General features: G+C 39.3%; 1 protein-coding gene across 3 annotated transcripts in view; it reads right to left on the reverse strand.

The window, feature by feature from the left end:
* LOC126457520 (peroxisome biogenesis factor 1) overlaps window positions 1–21,210 on the reverse strand; it is a 385,437-nt gene that overhangs the window by 256,185 nt on the left and 108,042 nt on the right. For all 3 annotated transcript variants that reach the window (XM_050093859.1, XM_050093858.1, XM_050093860.1), the window contains one exon: window positions 4,655–4,802. In XM_050093859.1, the coding sequence (XP_049949816.1) occupies window positions 4,655–4,802 (148 nt within the window). The remainder of the gene's footprint in view (window positions 1–4,654; window positions 4,803–21,210) is intronic.

Here is a 21,210-nt window from a genome sequence, read left to right on the forward strand (position 1 = left end):
TGTGATGTCAGTTTGCGAGCTTTGTGTAGGCTGTTGTTCATGTGTCTTGGAATTTTGTCTCTGCCGTCCCAGTAAATATCTCCATCATAGCATTTGTTGTTGACAATAATGGCTCATTCAGAAGAAACTGCAACATTCACTCACTGAGCACTACATGGAAAATTAATTTATACTTGTGTAACACTTTCTTGAGCACAGTACACATAGGTGTGCACTATTCAGCAGACTTCGGTTTCAACAGCCTTCCACCAGAACTTGAAATAATTGAGTGATAAACCTCCAGTCTTTATATCTAAGTTGAAATGTTTCTATGTGGCATGCACTATTCTGGACAGATGTTCTTCATAGCACTAGGAGAGAACTTCTCTCTGTAAAATTTTATTTATTCATATATTCTTTCATGTTTTGTTAATTTTTTAGTTTCTTTAGTAGTTTATTAGAAAACGGGCTGTAAACTATGAGCTGACTCATGTAGCTTTGTCTTCCTTGGTCCCACAAAATCAGATAAATAAATAATTAAAAATAAAATATAATCAGCGAATCTCACTTCCTTTCAGATATCATATCTTGAAACTGAAGTTTGGCATTAATAAAACCTATTGTATTAGGTACCTATGCTCCAGCTGACTAGTGATCCGAAAAGTGAGGTCTTTGTAGTTGGTGTAGACAACTGGTCCTTATCCTGTTAATGAGTATCTAAATTTTCTGAATGCCTATAATATAGAAAATGCCTCCTTTCCTGTGCAGGGGTTGTTCATCTCTTTTTATTCAAGTCAGTTCCTGCAAAAGCTATTGTAGTGTGATTTTCACCCCTGTTGTTAACTTATCCATGAAGTAATATGCGTAAAAGCCAATAATTAGAAGCATCTGAAACTGAAATGAAATAATGATAATGAAATTCATTTGCCTCAACTATATACTGCTAAAGACTACTTTAGAATTATTAGCTAACTTTTTACACAAAGAGTATCTTGGCATACTCTTAAAACTAAACACTGAAAGAACAGGTAGTAGTTTCATTCTATTTACAACACCCAATATGACTATCTGCAGTAGTTCCTTTTCCCACCTCTTTTCCTATCGTTTCTTATTCTGCTGCTATCACTAGACACTATATTAAGAAGACAATCATCAAATTTTATTTCCAATTTCTCATTTGGACTTCACCAGCTCCACCCTGAGAATGCAGAATAATACCAAAACCTCAATATTATAACATGAAAATGAATATTCCATAATTCCAAATACATGAAAGGATCCAATCATGAAAAAAATTGTGGTATTCTTTTGTGGTTATCATCGATTTATTATTAGTCCAGCTACTTATAGGCCATATCAAAGACAGTACACTTTACAGACACACATTTACAGTGGTCCTTCTAAAATATCCATGTTAAGGATCCAATCATGAAAAAAATTGTGGTATTCTTTTGTGGTTATCATCGATTTATTATTAGTCCAGCTACTTATAGGCCATATCAAAGACAGTACACTTTACAGACACACATTTACAGTGGTCCTTCTAAAATATTTTGTTCATTCCAAGTTGGAGATTATTATAATAAGGAAAGTTCTGGCAGAATGTACACACACACACACACACTGCCACAACTGCAATTTGGCAGGTGCACTGGGGTGGGGGTTGTGTCAAGTTTGGTGGGTAAAGGGAGAAAGAGATGGGAACCAAGAGGATGGGTTGGGGACAAATGGATAACAGAAAAAAACACTGAGAGAGACATCAGGTGTGTAGCCTAGGAATGTGGGAAGGAGGGATGGCATGTGCTCAGGCTAGGGACACAACACATGTGCACCAGAGCTAGTGATGTGCAGCACATGATAAAGATGACATGGGGACACAGACTGGGAAGGGATGACAGGATAGATGAAGGGAAGCTGTTGGATAGATGTTGTGGGGACAGTGGATTGGTAGAGATTAATGCCAAGAGGATTATAGGAGTGAAGTACGTGTCGCAAGGGTAACTTCCATTTATGTAGTTCAGAAAAGCTGGTGCTGGTGGGAAGGATCCAGATATCATGGACTGTGAAGCAGCCACTGAACCAGAGCATGTTGTGCTCAGTAGTGTGTTGTTTCCCTCCTCCATCCTGTCACCCCTTCCCAATCCACACCCCCATGTCATCTTCACCACATGCCACACCTCACCAGCTCTGGTGTCCTTGTGTCACATGCCTTGCCCATACAACTGCCACCCCTACCTCTCAATGTCATATCTTGCTTTCCTGCTTCCTCCCTTTTAATTGCTAGGCACCTGTACCAACAACTCCTCCTGCTTCCCACCTCTTTCTCCCTCTACCCTTCCCAACTGACAACTTCAATTCCAGTCCATAGCTCCTCACAGAATTTCTTACAAAAGCTAACAAAGATTCATTCTTTTTTGTGTGCTTGGAGACAACAATGCTTCTGCTATTTGATGAATGGTGTCCTTTATTCCTAAAGTGTTTGCAAGTTAGACATTACCTGTATCACATACTGCTTCTGAAATGAATTGCTCATTTAGCTTTTATGAAATAAGTACTGTGCTGCTAAACACATTAACACATTATTTCCATCATTAAAAAATAAGTTTACTCAGTTGCATTGCTGCATTTTTTACCAGTGATGTAATTCATATTCAATCATCAAAACATCCTCACTACTATTATCTGTAACATTCCAAACTTCATTGCTGAGATGTCTTGTAACTCCGCAGTTGTTGTCAACCTCATGCTTCAGCATAAGCAGCACATTTCTTGTCCTATCTGTTGAGCACCAAGAAGGGAAAAAGAACATTCTTCAATATGCTATTGTTTGTCTTAGAGTCTGTCTTTCAGTTTATATATATATTGGTCAATATTTCCTTTCACAAAAACTCTCAGTTTTCATTGTTTTACGCTCTAAGTTGGTTATTAGAATTTTACAACTCATCTTTGAAATATCGGCAAATTGGCTAATTTTTTCCCCAACAGTTTGAGATAACGTGCAGTTTTGTATCCTCATTCTCTGACTGGATGCTGTAACCTCAAGACTCTTGAATATGCTTTGGCAAAAGTAGTGTACTTTCTGCCATCAGCTCCAAAACACCCTTGCCCATTTATGTAATACTGATTTTAACTATCTTAAATATTAACTGTCTCTTTGTTGTACACTGAAATTAAATAAAAAACAATATAAACAAATTATTTTATCCATTTTGGTTGGAGGACACTGCAACTGTTTCTGTGCATTACACTGCAGAAAATAGGTTTTTTAAAATGATTTTTATTGTACCATTATAAAAACAAATATTAAGAGTTCAAAGTTAGTGCATATATTTGAACAACTGAGTTGCTTTTCTCTGGACAGGAAGACATGGTAACTCCATAGGTGTTCAAAGGGGGAAGGGGGGCTTGGGGCACTTTCCCCTCCTGGAATCAGGGATACAGCATGTTACGTCCTCAGAAGCATCTCTCATTGTGCTCACCTAAAGACAAGAGTGTTGGCTTATTTAGCACATTGTCACTCCCTGTTGTCTTGTGGAATTATTTGTTGGGGCGATGCATGTAAAGTAACTATGGTGCCTATTCAGCAGAAGTGAACAGTGAGAATATTTTGTAAAATACATAACTGTACCTCTTTTAGCACCATTTTAAGGGTCTTTGAATCAATACACTCATTTACCAATACATTTACTCCTTAATGTGTTTTGCTGCTGATGATAAAAATCAAGGTTCAACGTACGGCGATATGCACAGTCACAATATAAGAGAGAAAAATAATTTTCATGTAGACTTTGCCCCCTTGTCCAGGGTTCAGGATGGAGTTATGTAGCATACTCTGGAGGTTAGATATTCAACAAGCTTCCATCTATCATACAGTGAGAAATTGGGAATGGCTACCAGTTCAACAGAAAATTAAAAATATGCCTCATTAGCCCTTTTTCCACAGGGCACTTGAATATACAGACTCACAGATTGAAAAGTTTTGTTAGCTGCATGGCAAGTGATAGAGTTTGTTATAAAGCTGTATGACAAGTATTAACCTATGCAAATAACATGTAAAAATATTCACTTTGTAAAATACCATTGTAATCAAGGAAATACGAAGCCACTAACAGAAGGTGAACAGCAGCTATACAGTAAACAGGACCAGGCAGCATCTTTTTCCAAAGTAGCAGCTTCCTTCATTGATTAAATTTAGATGACATAAGTGTCACTAGCATAAAGCAGTACAGTGTCTTGGTGGAATCTACAGAAGATGAGGAATGAATGAATGAATGAACAGACTGCTTGTTTATTACAGAATTCACACTAATGTCCAAAATGACTGACAATGATGCTAGTAAAACTCAAGAGGGGGAAAACTATGTAGAATATCCTAAGCATTAAAACCACCATCTTAACTTTTCTCTCTTTCCCCCCCCCCCCCCCCCCCCCCTTCTTTTTTTTAAAAAAAAAAAAAAAAAAACCAGTCTCAAACTTTTTGGACAGTTGGGGTATGTAAGAGAATACGTTCACATCTATTGCTTTGCAAACATAGAGTGCTATAAACTTTTATCTCAAAAAAATTTAAAAGTACTGCTCGTTTCATTTCACTGCAGTGTGTAATCAATGTAAGTTGTCTGTTGGTTGTATTCTTGTTTAGTAATACTTCATTTACTGGAAAATTAGTGAAAAGTACCTGTCATAAAAAGTGTGTTCTGTGTGCTCCAGCTGGACAGCACTGGCTATAGCATCCAGATCATCCAAGAGCAAAACTGAAGGCTGGTAATAGACACAATCCGTTAAGGCTGTCAACAATATTCTCTGCAATGTCTCAACAGTTTTTCCTTTCAAAAGAGAAGAAAAAGATAATGTCTCACACAATGATCACCATCTACTGTAAATAAAAGCTCTGTTACACTGTATTAAATGCACCAATCTTTCATTTATTATGAATTCCAATATGTTTACCACCAACAATTGCAGCAATAATAATTGCAATACAATAAATATTAATAACAACAAAAATGATAGAAATGAAAAGAATATAATTTTTTCCAAGTATTTGGTGACAAATAGTTTCGATCTCAACAGCAGTAGAAAAACACACACACACACACACACACACACACACACACACACACACACACACACACAGAGAGAGAGAGAGAGAGAGAGAGAGAGAGAGTGAGGACATCCCATCTTAAACCTGTTGGTAGGCTCTCACTCCACCTACATACTTAAATTCAGAAATCAGTGCCATTCCTAGCAAAATCTCCCACCATTTTTCTGAAATAGTATTTTACTTAGATGTGTCCCCCAAAACTAATGCAATTTTGTCACAAAAACTTCCAACACTTGCTCTAATGTCTAATAACCACAACTTTGAGTAACAGAGAGGGAGTCACGACAGGCATCCTTGCTCTATACACAAGATTCTTCTGTTATGCAATCCAAACATCCCCCACTTTATCTCCCAGACTGAAGACTTAACCATCCAGTAAGTGAAGTAGCTTTTTAAGTATCATCTCAAAAAGCTATCCGAAATACTGTTTTGACCATTCCTGTCTTGTAATACCACTACTTATCAAAATCACAGTAAGCTTCAGCAAACAAACATCCTACCACCACCAATCCCTACAGTCCCATAATCAAATTTAACTACATTGCATTAGTCAAAGACCTAGTCTCCTTCACCTAATACCAGCAGTTACCCCTTTAGTTTGCACTTACCACGACTCTCACCCAACACAAAGTCTCAAGCAACTTGAAAAAATGCAAGGACTCCCATATATAAGTAGAGTAAAAGAAAGGACCCCCCAAAATTAGAGACTTAAATCCTTACCATCAGTTTGCTACTGAATTCTTGAGCATATTTATTTATTTTATTTATTTATTTATTTGTTGTTCCGTGGGACCACATTTAGGAGAAGTCTCCATGGTCATGGAATGAGTCAATACATGAAATTATAACACGATTGTAGAAACAGATAAAATGAAATATAAGAAACATATTCAGGCGACAAATCATTAGTTTAAATAAAGAAAATCAAGAATGTAACACTGGAATTTGCTTAATTTTTTAGCTCTTCCAGGAGCTCCTCGACAGAATAGAAGGAGTGAGCCACGAGAAAACTCTTCAGTTTAGACTTAAAAGTGTTTGGGCTACTGCTAAGATTTTTGAGCTCTTGTGGTAGCTTATTGAAAATGGATGCAGCAGAATACTGCACTCCTTTCTGCACAAGAGTCAAGGAAGTGCATTCCACATGCAGATTTGATTTCTGCCTAGTATTAACTGAGTGAAAGCTGCTAACTCTTGGGAATAAGCTAATATTGCTAACAACAAACGACATTAAAGAAAATACATACTGTGAGGGCAATGTCAAAATTCCCAGACTATTGAATAGGGGTCGACAAGAGGTTTTCGAACTTACACCATACATAGCTCGAACAGCCCGTTTTTGAGCCAAAAATACCCTTTTTGAATCAGAAGAATTACCCCAAAAAATAATACCATATGACATAAGCGTATGAAAATATGCGAAGTATACTACTTTTCGTGTTGAAATGTCACTTATTTCAGATGCTGTTCTAATGGTAAATAAAGCGGCATTTAGTTTCTGAACAAGATCCTGAACATGGGCTTTCCACAACAGCTTACTATCTATCCGTATGCCTAGGAACTTGAACTGTTCCGTCTCGCTTATAACATGCCCATTCTGTCTGATTAAAATGTCAGTTCTTGTTGAATTGTGAGTTAGAAACTGTAAAAACTGAGTCTTACTGTGATTTAGCATCAAATTATTTTCCACGAGCCACGAACTTATATAATGAACTACATTATTTGATAATGTTTCAATATTACACACAAGATCCTTCACTACCAAGCTGGTGTCATCAGCAAACAGAAATATTTTTGAATCACCTGTAATACTAGAAGGCATATCATTTATATAAATAAGAAACAGCAGTGGCCCCAGCACCGACCCTTGGGGAACGCCCCATTTAACAGTGCCCCATTGGACTGAACTTCATTACCACTCTCAATATTGTGGAGGATTACCTTCTGCTTTCTGTTCTTAAAGTAGGAGGCGAACCAATTGTAAGCTACTCCCCTTACTCCATAATGTTCCAACTTCTGCAGTAATATTTTGTGGTCAACACAGTCAAAAGCCTTCGTTAAATCAAAGAAAATACCTAACGTTCGCAACCTTTTATTTAATCCGTCCAAAACCTCCCAGAGAAAAGAGAATATAGCATTTTCAGTTGTTAAGCCATTTCTAAAACCAAACTGTACATTTGACAGCAAATTATGTGAATTTAAATGCTGCAGTAACCTTGTATATACAACCCTCTTGATAACTTTAGCAAACACCGATGGCATAGAAATAGGTCTATAATTGTCAACATTATCCCTGTTCCCTTTTTATAAAGTGGCTTCACTACCGAGTACTTTAATCGGTCAGGAAACCGACCACTCCTAAAGGAAAAGTTACAGATATGGCTAAGTACTGAGCTAACATATGTGGAACAATACTTCAGTATTCTGCTAGATACCCCGTCATATCCGTGAGAGTTCTTGGTCTTTAGTGATTTAATTATTAATTCAATCTCCCTCTTGTCAGTATCATGGAGGAGCATTTCAGGTAACAGTCTTGGAACACATTTTTCTAAGAGCGCTATATGATTCCCTGTTGGGACTAGGTTTCTATTTAGTTCACCTGCTATATTCAGAAAGTGATTATTAAGTACTGTACATATATGCGACTTATCAGTAACACGGACATCCCCACTACGCACTGATTCTATATTCTCGACCTGTCTCTGCAGACCAGCCACTTCCTTTACGACTGACCATATGGTTTTAATTTTATCCTGAGACTTAGCTATTCTATCTGCATACCACATACTTTTTGCCTTCCTAATAACTTTTTTAAGCACCTTACAATACTGTTTGTAATGGGCTGCTGCATTTAGATTTTGACTGTTTCTAACGTTTTGATATAATTGCCACTTTGTTCTACAAGATATTCTTATCCCTTTAGTCAGCCACCCAGGCTGCCTGTTTGTGCTAGTACCCTGTTTTGAACGTTCTAATGGAAAGCAACTTTCAAAGAGCACGAGAAAAGTCTTGAGGAAAGCACTATATTTATCGTCTACTGTATCAGCACTATAAACATCTTGCCACTCTTGTTCCTTGATAAGGTTTACAAAAGTCTGTACAGCAACTGGATCAGCTTTCCTAAAAAGTTGGTAACTATATTTAACATGTGTTGCAGCACAAAAATCTTTTAGACTTAAAATTTGTGCATCATGATCTGAAAGGCCATTCACCTTTTTGCTAACAGAATGCCCTTCTAATAATGACGAATGAACAAAAATATTGTCTATGGTTGTTCTACTGTTCCCTTGCAGTCTCGTTGGAAAGAATACGGTTTGCATAAGATTATATGAATTAAGGAGGTCTACCAGCATCCTTTTCCTTGCACAATCAGTTATACAATTAATATTGAAGTCACCACATATAACTAACTTTTTGTATTTCCTATAAAGTGAACCAAGAACCTCCTCTAGCTTTAGCAAAAATGTTGTGAAATCGGAGTCTGGGGATTTATAAATAACAACAGTAGGAAGTTTAGCTCGACTAAATTTAACCACACCTGCACAACATTCAAACACCTTTTCAGTGCAGTACTTTGAAACATCAATTGACTCAAATGGGATACCGTTTTTCACATACATGGCTACTCCCCCACACCGCATATTCTAACTTGGAATATAATATACGTCTTGAGACAGAAAAGCTTCTGTTCACAATTCAGCATGGATTTAGGAGCCATCACTGGTATAATACTCAGCTTGTTCTTTTCTTGCAAAAACTCCAGCAAATTGTGGATGAAGTCTGGAAAGTATTTGACACAATGCCCAACAGCAGGCTGTTAACGAAGGTCTGAGCATGCAGAATAAGTTCTCAGATATTTGAGTGGCTTGAGGCAGCAGTCTGTGATTGTTTGCTGATGACGCTGTAGTCTATGGGAAACTGTCATCATACAGTGGCTGTAGGAGGATACAGGATGACTTGTTCAGAGGAAGTTGCCATTCATCACACCAAACAGATATTCTATCCACATAAAATGTGGGTTAATGCAGATGAGTAGGAGCTACAATCCTGTAATATTTGGATATAGTATTAGTGGTATACGGCTTGAGTGTTTGGGATCCCACCATGTCAAATAAAAGGAAGACATCAAAGCTATTCAGAGGTATGTGCCAGAAATGTTACTGGTATCTGATCAAAACCTGCGTACTATGGGCATTCCTGGAGGGAAGACAATTTTCTTTATGTAAAATGCTATTGAGATAGTACAGAGAACCAGCATTTGAGACTGACTTCAGAAGACTCTACTGCCACCAATGTACATCTCACATAAGGAATCCAAAGACAAGGCAAGAAAAATTAGGGCTTCCACAGAAGCAGCCATTTGCAAGTGGAGAAGGAAAGGGAATGACTTGCTTTGGTATAATATAATCTCCACCATGCAACATATGGTGACTCAAAAGTATTTATGTATGTATTTGCTGTCCTTAATAGCTCACCTGTGTACCTATTTTTCAACTCATGACAGATGCACCCCTGCACTGCTTCTATTTGATGTTGTGCTGATAACCCTATACTCACGTGACCAGAAGTAGTGTTCTTCCTACCACCCCACTTCCCTACTTCCCACTATACCTAACTTCAGCCTATCCACTTAAAGATAAAATCTCTAACCTAGCTACTTGATTGAGGTATCTAACATTCTAAGTGCTGACTCACAGGATTCAAGATTTGTTTTTCCTGATGACAACATTCTCCTGTGTAGTCCTCACCCGACGGACTATTTTACTTTCAAAATATTTGTCCCATTAAAATGCCATCCAGCATTAAACTACACAGTACAGCTGCATGTCCTTGAGAAATAATGACCTACAATTACCCTTGCTTTCAGTGATTCACAGTACCAACATAGCAAGGCTATGAGATGGCTGTACTTACAATATGAGTGTTTGTCTTTCCGCATCTTTGAGGCATGCAGTCCAACCAATCATGACAAGGTCTGCGGTCTTGTCAGAGGAGAGGGAAGCAGGTAGGTTATTTGGGGGAGAGAGAGTAGCTAATTTGTAGTTATAACATCAGGAAGCTGGTCATCGCCTACCTATTCTAAGGCGTGGATAGTGCTGTAAGTATAGAAATAGGGTGATGGTCGGAAGGTAGTGAGAAGTTCCTACCTACCACTCAATATCTACATGATCAGTGGTTATACAGCAAGAACATATTCCAAGTCTTAGTTGCTGTGTCACTGTTTTTACTCTGTAAAAGAATGCCTAAAATAGTAAACATGCTGGTTATGGTTGAGTGTGAAACATGTACTGATCAGTGAAGCAAATCTTATATAAACTTGTTTCAATGTATTGTGACTCATAATGTACCCAATGTAATATTAACACATTTTGTCCACTTTCTGCAGCACACTGTGTAATACTCCATGAAATGAATCAAATAAATAAATAAGTAATTTACTGTATCAACATACCAGCTGACGTGTAACATACCATTTCTGTGAAGCGATGTGTTGCACATGTTAATAGTACCAACGAATGGTGTTCGCCAAAAATATAGTTAATTTTTATTATTACTTTTATGGAGTTTTGAATATGCATATTATGTGGAGAATTTGTACTGTTTGTGCATGTTAACAAGTGTGATAGAAGCAGTGTTTCTGCAAGAAGGGGGTGGGGGCAAGAAGGGGGCAGTCTGCAGTTTGAGCACCTGCTGATGTGGCAGTTATTGTGTGCAGCTGCACCCCTGCATCTGAGACATGCTGCACTCCATAGAATAGCGTGACTAGACAATGGCTTATGTCATAAAAAAATAGAGTGAGTTTCTACTGGAGAGTCTGTGCTAAAGCCTGTTAGAGAGTGGACACTGAGCTGTTGATAATTTTGTTAACATTTTATGTAAATGCCAAAGCTAAATTGCAGACAATTGTACATGGGAGTTTCCAGAGCTGTATAAGTTGAAAGAACACATGCATGTCTTTAAACAAATTCCTCAGATATTTGGTACCTTGTTGAACCTATATATGCAATATTTTTCTCATCTGCACAGGCCAGACTGCACAGGAGATAAAGTCCAAGGGAAGAAGAAAGATGATCCAGAGAGGAGAACTGTACTCCAAATAAACATGTCAGTGATCACAAATTTGGCACCACAGTATCAAAATTGTTACATGAAATTTCTTCCCCTCTGAACATTCTTCAAATTCAGTGGGAAACATCCCAAAGTATATAATCTAAAACAAGTACACTGCCATAAACTATAGTGGGCTGAATAATTTCCAGCTCTTTTAGTCATAAAATAATAAAATACAAGTTTTTATAAAGAATCTAGTGGGCTAGAAACACTTGATAATATTTCAGTTGGTTAGTTCACATCACATTCATTGCATAACTGGGGAGAATACATTCACTTAAAAAAAAGTAGCATAACAGTAGCAAAACAGTGGAGATACAGAACAAAGGCTATATTTATGAAGTACTATATTTGTGATCATATAAGGGACAGTCAATTGAAAATGAGAAAGATGGGAGAAAATAAGGAAAAGTTTCTTATTTCAAAATTAACTATCACAAATGTTAATACTTTTCTCCCCTGTTAGCCAAGACAGTCCATGTCTTCATGGAAAAATGTTTGTGTTTGCCTACAGACCACAATTGTACCTGTGTGCGCTCCTCTTTGTCAAAAGCAAATTGACAGCTGCGAATGACTGTCATCAGAGCTCCAAAAATATGGAAATTGCAAGGGAAGGGCGTGTAAGGGCTCCTCAGTGAAACTTCTACATCACAATCAAAACAACAGGCATGCCAGCTCCAGGAAAGTCATGATGACCTTTTTCTTTGATTGCAATGGTCTGCTGCTCACTGACTTTCTGGAAAACAGTGGCCCAATTAATGCACAATGGTATGTGGACACTTTGCAAAAACTGAAGCACACCATTAAGTCCAAATGCACAGGAACGCTGATGAACAGCATCATTCTGCCACACGATAATGCCTGCCAAAATACTGCCAAGGTTGTTTTGAGTCGATGCAGAAGTTCTGCTTGGAAGCGCTCACACGTCTTCCATACAGACCTGATCTGTCCCCATGAGATAGCCATATATTTGGAGCACTGAAGAAAGACATTTGTGGCCACTGATTTGCTTTGGACGAAGAGGTGCATGCCTGGGTACAATCGTGGTTCCACAGGTAACCACAAACTTTTCCCATGAACACACCGACTGTCTTGTCTCACAGTGGGGCAAATGTATTGACAATTATGGTGATTACTTTTTTTCCATTTGTCTCATTTTCATTTGACTGCTGCTTGTACATGAATTGCAGTTCAAATGATGTATAATGATGTCTTGCTTGTATATTTATGGTGTACATGACAATGGCACATTCTTGGATCAAGCATGGTTGTAAGAATCAGAAAAAATATCTGCACATAGATCTGTATCGTTGCAGTAAAAGTCTGTGATACAAAGTAAAACTTATGCAACCCTTTGGGTACCTCATCTGTTCAACATTCCCGAGTGGTGTAAAGGTGATAATGCATGTGTAATCCCTTATGACATGAATGTGGAAAATAATGGAATGTGGTGTAACATATCACTTGAGGAATGTGATGTGTTACCACGTCTTTCTCTAATTGACGACCTTGGCAAGTGTCTTCTAGTTCATTGAGTAGGTAGCTTCAACCTGTAAACTATGTGCAGACTTTTTGTTTCTTCTGTGCATGTGCTTGAGCTTGGGTGGATGCAATACATTTGCAAGACAAGGTGAAAAGAGCTGTCTTTCTGCACACTGTAGCACCTGCTAGTTGCACAATTACTCTGTGCCACTACCACTGCAGCTCAGAAATGGACTGTGGGCCATGGGATCTAGAAGGTAGTGACAATAATGGTGACATCACAATAATTGAAATTGACATTCGTTATCTAGACTTAAAAGGGTATTGCTAGATTTTAACATACAAGCAATGTCCACACAAAAGTCTTCAAACTATCTGTAATTGAAGTGTTCTGAATTGTAACTGCAATATATAAATCTCTTAACAAGAGAAAGTGGACATTTTGCAAAAATGACTTTTTAATTAGCACTCATGATGGAGTTTGCAGTTACAAAATAACTTCAGGGCCATTCTGTCAGTGGATTGCATCACATATAAATGGCAAATAAAAATCAACAAAGGTGAGTACAAAATTAGTTATACAACTTACTGACAGAAAATGTACATTCCAGGACGTATAAGGTACAGAGAAAGTTGAGCTACACAGGATTTAATTTGTATTCTTTTTTATCTTTTTTTAAGTAAATGAGACTCTACAACAGCATGGCAACTTAGCTTTTATAACAGCATCATGGTGCCAAAGATAGTAAGTGTGACAGTCTCTGAGAGCTGACCAATACACAGTCAAAAAACCCAGATAGCTAATCACAATTTCATAACACTTAGTGAATGGAACATTATTTATACCCTTCTCCCTTTATGGTGAACCAAGAGTGAAAAAATACAGGGAATAAATAGCTGATTTGGTGGCCAATAGGGCATGTGAAGTGGTCATTGTACCAAAATGTACCATATTCCTGCAAGCTAGTGCCTCACTTTAGAGAAGAAAGATTGTGTTCATAAGAGAGTAAGTAGCTGGGGACAGAAAACAATTTGTCATAAAACTGACAGGGCAATCCTGGACACCAGTTTGTCATCTCTCAGATGAACTTGAGTCACATTCATAGCATTGAGGACAGGGCATAGTTCCATAACACAGGGCTATTTTGTACAGGTAGAGAATCCACATATTTGTGAGCTGGAGGCATTTGAAATTCAGAGTGCCTAATTTTATCAAACTGAAATTTATGTTCTCATTATGGCTCAGGAGTAAGCAGTCTATTTTAGGTATTTATTTTATTTACTTTATTCATCCATATACATATTCCTTAGATCCTTTAATGCGTGACACACTAGGATGTGGAATGACTTAAAAAATATACAGATGTATTTTCATAAGACATAGTAGCTACTTTACAAATACAGACATGGAATTGGCAGTGAATAAAAACTTTAACACTGAAGTGGTGTACACTTTCTACACCCGATTTAGATTTTTTGTTCACAATGAAGGTCATCATTCCTTCTTGTGTTGTGATAATGGAACATTTGGTTGGTTTCATAGTGGGCAGGATTGTCTACCACAAAACTCATTATCAAGTAGATCTATTGGAAAGTCATAGTAAGTATACCAAGCTTCTTGAACAGATTATGGTAGGAGATTCTCGCGTGTACTCTACACATTATTCAGACCACCTTTTTCCATTACAAGAAGATTTTCTTTGATGAAGATGAATTGCCCCAGAGGGTAATTCCATAGCACATGACGGAAAGGAAGTACCCAAAATAAGCATATTTTGTGACACTGATATCTCCAATTTGTGAGATTGTGCTAATGGCAAAAGTAGCAGAGGACAAACGTTTTATGGTTTAGAGGGTATGATGTTCCCAGCTGACCCTACCGTCTATGAGAGACCTACGAATTCCATGCTACATAGTCTTTGTATTTGCCGATTGTCATGTAAAACAGGAGTCTCTTTTGGGACATTGTCATCAAAACTGAGGTGGATGCAACTGGTTCTGCTCAGGTTTACTGTTACTGAGTTTACTCTGAACCAGGTTAAGAGTTTTAAAAGTAATTTGTTGACTTCAGCTTCTATGTCAGTGGACTGTTTGTTGTTTATCACAGCACTAGTATCAGTGGCAAACATAGTAAACTTGAATGTTTTATATGACAAGGGTAGTTCATTTAGGTAAAACAGAAACAGCAGTGGACCAAGGACTGATGCCTGAGGGATTCCATGGAGTACAGTGCCCCAGTTTTACTCCATCTCCTTCCCTTCTAACCTGCTCTTATCAAGAACTACCATCTGCATTCTATCATTTAGGTAAGATTGTAGCGAGTTTCCCACTGCCCCTAAGATGCAATAGTGCCTTCCTTTTTTGATAAGTATTTTGTGATCCACACAGCTGAACACCTTAGAGAGATCTCAAAAGTTTCCAACTGGTTTCATTTCATTATTATTATTATTATTATTATTATTGTTGTTAAGGGATTTCAATATGTTTTTTGTGAACAAAAATATTGTACATTAGTGGATATACCTTTTCAGAAACCAAACTGTCTATCACTGAATATGTTAAAATTTTCAAGGTGCCTCACAATTCTGGAATGCAGTAATGTTTCAAGAACTTCTGCAAAAGCGGTCAAAAGAGAGATGGAATGATCGTTAGTGACATCCATTGGGTCTCCCTTTTTATGGAGTGGATTCACTATAGCAAGCTTCATTCCATCTGGGAAGACACCCTGACACTTAGAGGCATTAAATATGTGGGTTAAATCTTTGTGTAGTTGATAAGAGCAGCATTTTAGTAGTTTACTGGAAATATATTCTACATCTGATGATCCTTTGTTTTTAAATGATGCAATGGTTTTCTTTGCCTCCTTTCTGGTTATGGAGGATGCATTTATTTCACTTTGTGGATTGGGAAAATGGTGCTTTAGTATGTCCATGGCACTTTCTAAAGAGCCATTGCAACCTATTTGTGCAGGAGCACTTATGAAGCTGTTGTTGAAGGTTTTGGTAACTATCTCTTGATGGCTTATATGTTCATTATCAATATTTAAAACAAAGTCTAGATGTTTATTGGCACTGTTGACACCTGCCACACTCCTGATTATGTCCCACATTGTTTTGATTTTTTTACAGGAGTGATTGATTTTGGTGTTAAAATATGAACTTTCTGAGTGTTTAATTACTTTTCTTAATATTTTACAGTACTTTTTATAATGATTTATTTGGGCAGAATTTTCTGAATATTTTGCTGTTATCTACAATTCACATTTGTGTTTGCAGGATATCCTTATCCTCTTTGTGATCCATGACTTTCTTGTGATTTCTTTGGGTCGATTCTTGTAAACCTTTTTTGAGAAGGAAACTTCAAATAATGATGCAATTTCATTGCTAAACAAATTATATTTGGAACTGACATCTGTTTTATAGTGTATGTGATCCAATTTACATTTTGGAGGCATGACAAAGTCCTTAACTGTTTCATCATTTATGGGCCTGACTACCTTCCACTGTGGCTCAGTTTTATTCTGGCAAGTAATCATATTATGAACGGTAAGTCTCTGATCATCATGATGAGAGGGGCCATTCAGTATTTTACTAATGGTGATGCTTCCCAGATTCCTTTGGTCCTACAAATACGATGCTTGAATTAGAAGTTACTCTGGTGGGAAAATTCACCACTGGGACAAGGTTGTAAGTGTACATCAAATTTTCCAGATCTCACTTCCCACTACTGTGTGTTAGAAAGTTGATACTGAAATCTCAAAGTATTATAACATCTCTTTTAGAATTAAATAGATGAAGTAAGAGCAAGCCAGGCCGCTTCAAAAGCAGGTTAAGATTTCTTTACGGTGCGCTATATACAGGGTGATTTTTTCCACCTTGTACAAGCTCTAAGGCTTGAATGATGAGAGGATATGGAATACAAAGTTCTAATGAACTTGCGTCCAGAAATTGCAGGAATCAGTGGACATCAGTATACATATATTCATACTCTTGTATTGCCATGTTTGCCACTATCTGTAGGTCAGAACAGACTTTTCATTGAAGTTTGGGTGGTAGATAATCCATTAGCCCTACAAGTCAACATAGGTCCCTACTCAATTCACAGATGTATGCCAGGCTAGGACCCCCACAACTGGCTTACATTGAGTGTCAATTGGTAAGCCTTAACAAATCGCAAATTCATAGTCTCAGCCAATTCATGACCGACACAATTTACAAGTCAGTTGTTGGTTCCATTATGTACTTGCTGGTTAATTATGTGAGTACTGGAAATCTGATTAGGTCAGATGCCTTTGTTACTTTTGGTTTTTCTACTGTGGATGCAGTGCATCTGGTGTCAGAACAAGTGGCTTCTCACAAACTGTTCTGAGTTTTCAGATCAGTTTGCCCCAGGGTTAAGTTGGGCAAACACTTTCACAGTAGACATCACCCTCAAAACCTCTGGCACCGCCGGTGCCTGTAGCTTTACACGACCAGGTTATGATGGAGCTGGATTGCTTAAAATCATTGGGACTGATTAGACATTTCCCCAAGTGAATGGACTGCACCCTTAGTGATTGTAAAGAATCCATCCAGTCAGCTTCAGCTCTATGGTGACTTCAGGGTCACTATTAACACACAGGCTCCCTCTGCAACTCAAACACAACGTCATTAAGTCTCACTTTTTCCGGCCTCCCACTGTTTATCTGGGCCATGAAATTTTCCAGAAGAGCATGGAATAACATGTTGCCACTATTATAGCTTTGCCCCATCAGTCTAATCTATGTGAACTTGAGGCATTCCTTGCCAGAGTGGTGTACTCTCTCATGTTTTTTGCCAGAGCAGTTACTATCACCCACCCCTTTCACACGTTGCTTCAGAAAAGTGCTCCTTTTTTTGGTCTACAGCCTGTGACCATCCCTTTGTGATCTTAAGGATAGTCTTTGCTCCATGCCGTGTCTTGCAACATTTCAACTCAGCAAGCATCTGATCCTGGAAACTGATACATCTCAGTACGGTGTCGGGATGGTCCTGACCCATTGTCATTCACACAATTCCAAACAACCTACTGCCTTTTCATCAAAAACACAACTAAGCTCAGCAACATTATTCTCATGTGGAAAAAGATAATCTTGCTATGGTCTATGCCATAAAAAATTTAATGTGTTTTCAGATGCTGCAAAATTTGATTTAATTACCAACTGTAAGCCCTTGGTTCCCTGTTTAGCCAGTCAGTGTCCTTAACAGATAAAGCCACTCATTGTCTTCAATTTTGGGCTCTGTTCTTGCTCTGTTCAATCTTGAGACCCATTTTCGTCCCAAAATGCAACATGCAAATGTTGATGGTCTGTCCTGGCTACCCATTTTCTTTGACCCCTTATTTGATCAGGAGGAAGTTCTCTGTTTTCAAATGCATACAGAGGCGAGGCACACAGTGCATGGATTCCCTGTCACTAGTTCCTGTATTGCCTCTTTGTGGCAGCAGATCCAATGCCCCAGCAGGTAGTAAACACGAGGCAACATGGATAGCCCGACCATCTGAAGGGTCAGTATCAGACAAGCTTCAGAATTATTATTGTGTTGTCCCACCACCTCTCCCTCTTGGATGGCATTATTCTCCTATCAACAGTAGGGTTTATGGTCTGCATCATGGTTCTAGCAGCTCTGTGGCAGGAGAACGTCTCCTTATTACATCAGGATCGCTGGGGCTATCTCTCACACAAAACTGTCAGTGCACCACCCATGTATTAGGGCCAGGCATCATTCAGGAGGTGGAACTCCTTTTTGCAGGCAGCCGCAAGTGTTCGGGTCAGCAGGCGGTCTTGCGTACTGTATTTTCACCACTGCCGGCCCATACACAGCCTCAGGAAACAGCCTACATTACTTTCACTGGTCTCTCTCTCTCTCTCTCTCTCTCTCTCTCTCTCTCTCTCTCTCTCTCTCTCTCTCTCTCTCTCTCTCAATACTTTCCAGTTACTGGCAATTGCTGCTTTATCTCATTTTCCTTATGGCATATGTTGTGTACCTGTGGCAGCAGATACAACTGTCAAAGCCCTTCAAAGGTATTCTCCGCAGAAGGCTTGTCTTGCACCACGGTTTCAGACAATGGCCCTCAGTTTGGGGTAAAATATTTCAAGGACTTCTGCATGCACAATGCCTTTCATTACATCAAGGCACCTATCTTCCATCCATAGTTGACTGGCAAGACAAAACACCTTGTTCGAACATATAAGACACAGATGCACTAATATGTCGAATATTTATTGGCTGCGAGGATTTCAATTTTTTACTCTTTTTAAGTCCTTAACAATGACGCTAGTTGGGGCCAAGTGTCCCAGTTAGCTCTTGCATGGTTGTCAGCCACAGACACTGCTCAATCTCTTGCTGCTGGGCAGCTGTCCCCCAGCAACACTGCTTTTGATGACTTTTGTGCCCGGTATACCAGTTCGAGTCAAAGCATTCGGATTCTGACCATCGTCCACAGACAGCAGGGTCACTTCATCTTCATGGGTCGCTCCGAAGATCAAATCGTGGCATGCCACTGGAGCAATTACATCCCAGGATGGGGACAAGCCTTCTCCTTGGGCCATGAGCCTGATGCCTTGCTCTTTGGCAGCCCTGGCTACCCCGCAGGTTGTGTCTACTCCATTGGTTGAGGTTGTCAACACAGACAGAAGTTTGTTTCCTGCAGCATCTGACACTGCAGTGAGCAAGCACCACCACCAGCCAAGGTGAAAGCCAGGTCTCCATCATCAGAGCCTCCCCTCTCCAGTCCACTGTCTGCTACCCATGGCAGTACCATTGTTGTGAACTCCAGTGTCACGATGGCTTCTATCCCCCCGTCGCTGATCCTGTCCACGGCTAACCCTGGGCTTTGCAGTTGGCGGGGATGACCTCATCCTATTCACTTTCATATGTAGGTGCTGGTCCAGTTGTATCACGGACTTCTTGCACTTTTGCCCTCTCAGCACTGCCACTGATGCCAGAGACGCCTCTTTGGTCACAGCATCGTGGATGGCATCGCAATGGTTATGTCACCGACTGCCTATAGTGGTCATATGTTGGGTCACAACAGCAAGCTAGTGCACATTGACATTCAAACGGTACGGCTTCAACTCTTCAACTACCTGAGCCAGCCTGCTCACCGACCACCTCCATCAGGTCCACCACGTGTACACAGCACTACACCAGCAACACCTGATGTGGACAGCCTCTTTATAAGGGCAGGCAAGGGCCTTGGGCCCCTGGCTGTTAAATGTGTCCGAGATGGGTAAACTACGTTCATGGTATTCTTGTTGATGTCGCTGTGTGACCCAATAAATTGCGTCTATTTTACAGCCTGTGTTTTCTAGTGTTCCTGGTTAGAACAACATGAAATAACATGAATGGTTACAACACTGGATTTGAATTTAAAATGTGTACGATTCAAATCCACATCTCATCATGAGGATTAGGTTTTAAATGTTTTTATTAAATCAATTACAACAAATACCGAGACGATTTCTTTGAAAAGGATATGACCAAAATTTATCCTCATCCTTGTCCTACCTCATTTTATGCCTCATTTATAACATCTTCATCACATATGATACAGTGAAACTTACTCTTCATTCCTCTTGGGTGAGAGAGGGTTTCTGATGCTCTATCACAGGGCACATATGTGTGCATGCATGCAGGCACTCAGCTAGCTAGCCAGCCAGCCAGCCAGCCAGCCAGCCAGCCAGCCAGCCAGCCAGCCAGCCAGCCACCCACCCACCCACCCATCCATCCATCCACCCACCCACTCATACCCACACCCACACATACAAACACGTGGTTCCATAGTCTAAATCATCTACCTTGTCCCAGGACTGTAGCTTGACTGGAGTGATGGGTTGTGAATGGCAGGGTGGATGAGAGGAGAAATGCAGTGGGGAGACGGCATAAGGGGAAATGAGAGCTGGGAAGTAGTACTAGAATGGGACAGATGAATGAATGTGCCACCAATCAATTCATTAAGGTGCAGGAAATCACGCAACATATGTAGCACACAGTGAGGTCGAGGAGTGTTCAGATTTGGATTTTTTTATCATTGTGAATTGATGTTCTTTCCTCTGACAAAGAAGTTTGTATTTTTGAGAATGGAGGTGAGAAAAGAAGGTGAGGCCAGGTTGAATGTAAGGTACTCTCAGAAGGCAGTCTAGCCAACTACATCCTTACTCATAACTACCACTTCTTCAAGATGAAACCCAGAAACAAATCCATTGAAAGGCACTGAGAACTCATATGGCAACCTATTTATGGGCCATGCAGAAGAAATCTTCCAAGCCACGTAACATCTAAACCGCTTTTCTGGTCTAGGTTCTCTCATCATATCTTCATGATCTGGACTCAGAGCCAAGATACTCAGTCCTCACCCTCCACTGTTTCAACACCTTCTCTTCAATGTGAGCTTCACCCAGTCTTCCTCAGCCCCATGTTTCACCTTCTTGGCTGTGGATCTCCAACTCTACAATACCTCCATAAGAACATTCATCCATATCAAACCCATTAATTATCAATAGCACCTACGCTTTGATAACT

This window comes from Schistocerca serialis, chromosome 2, assembly GCF_023864345.2.
Source record: "Schistocerca serialis cubense isolate TAMUIC-IGC-003099 chromosome 2, iqSchSeri2.2, whole genome shotgun sequence".
Taxonomy (NCBI): domain Eukaryota; kingdom Metazoa; phylum Arthropoda; class Insecta; order Orthoptera; family Acrididae; genus Schistocerca; species Schistocerca serialis.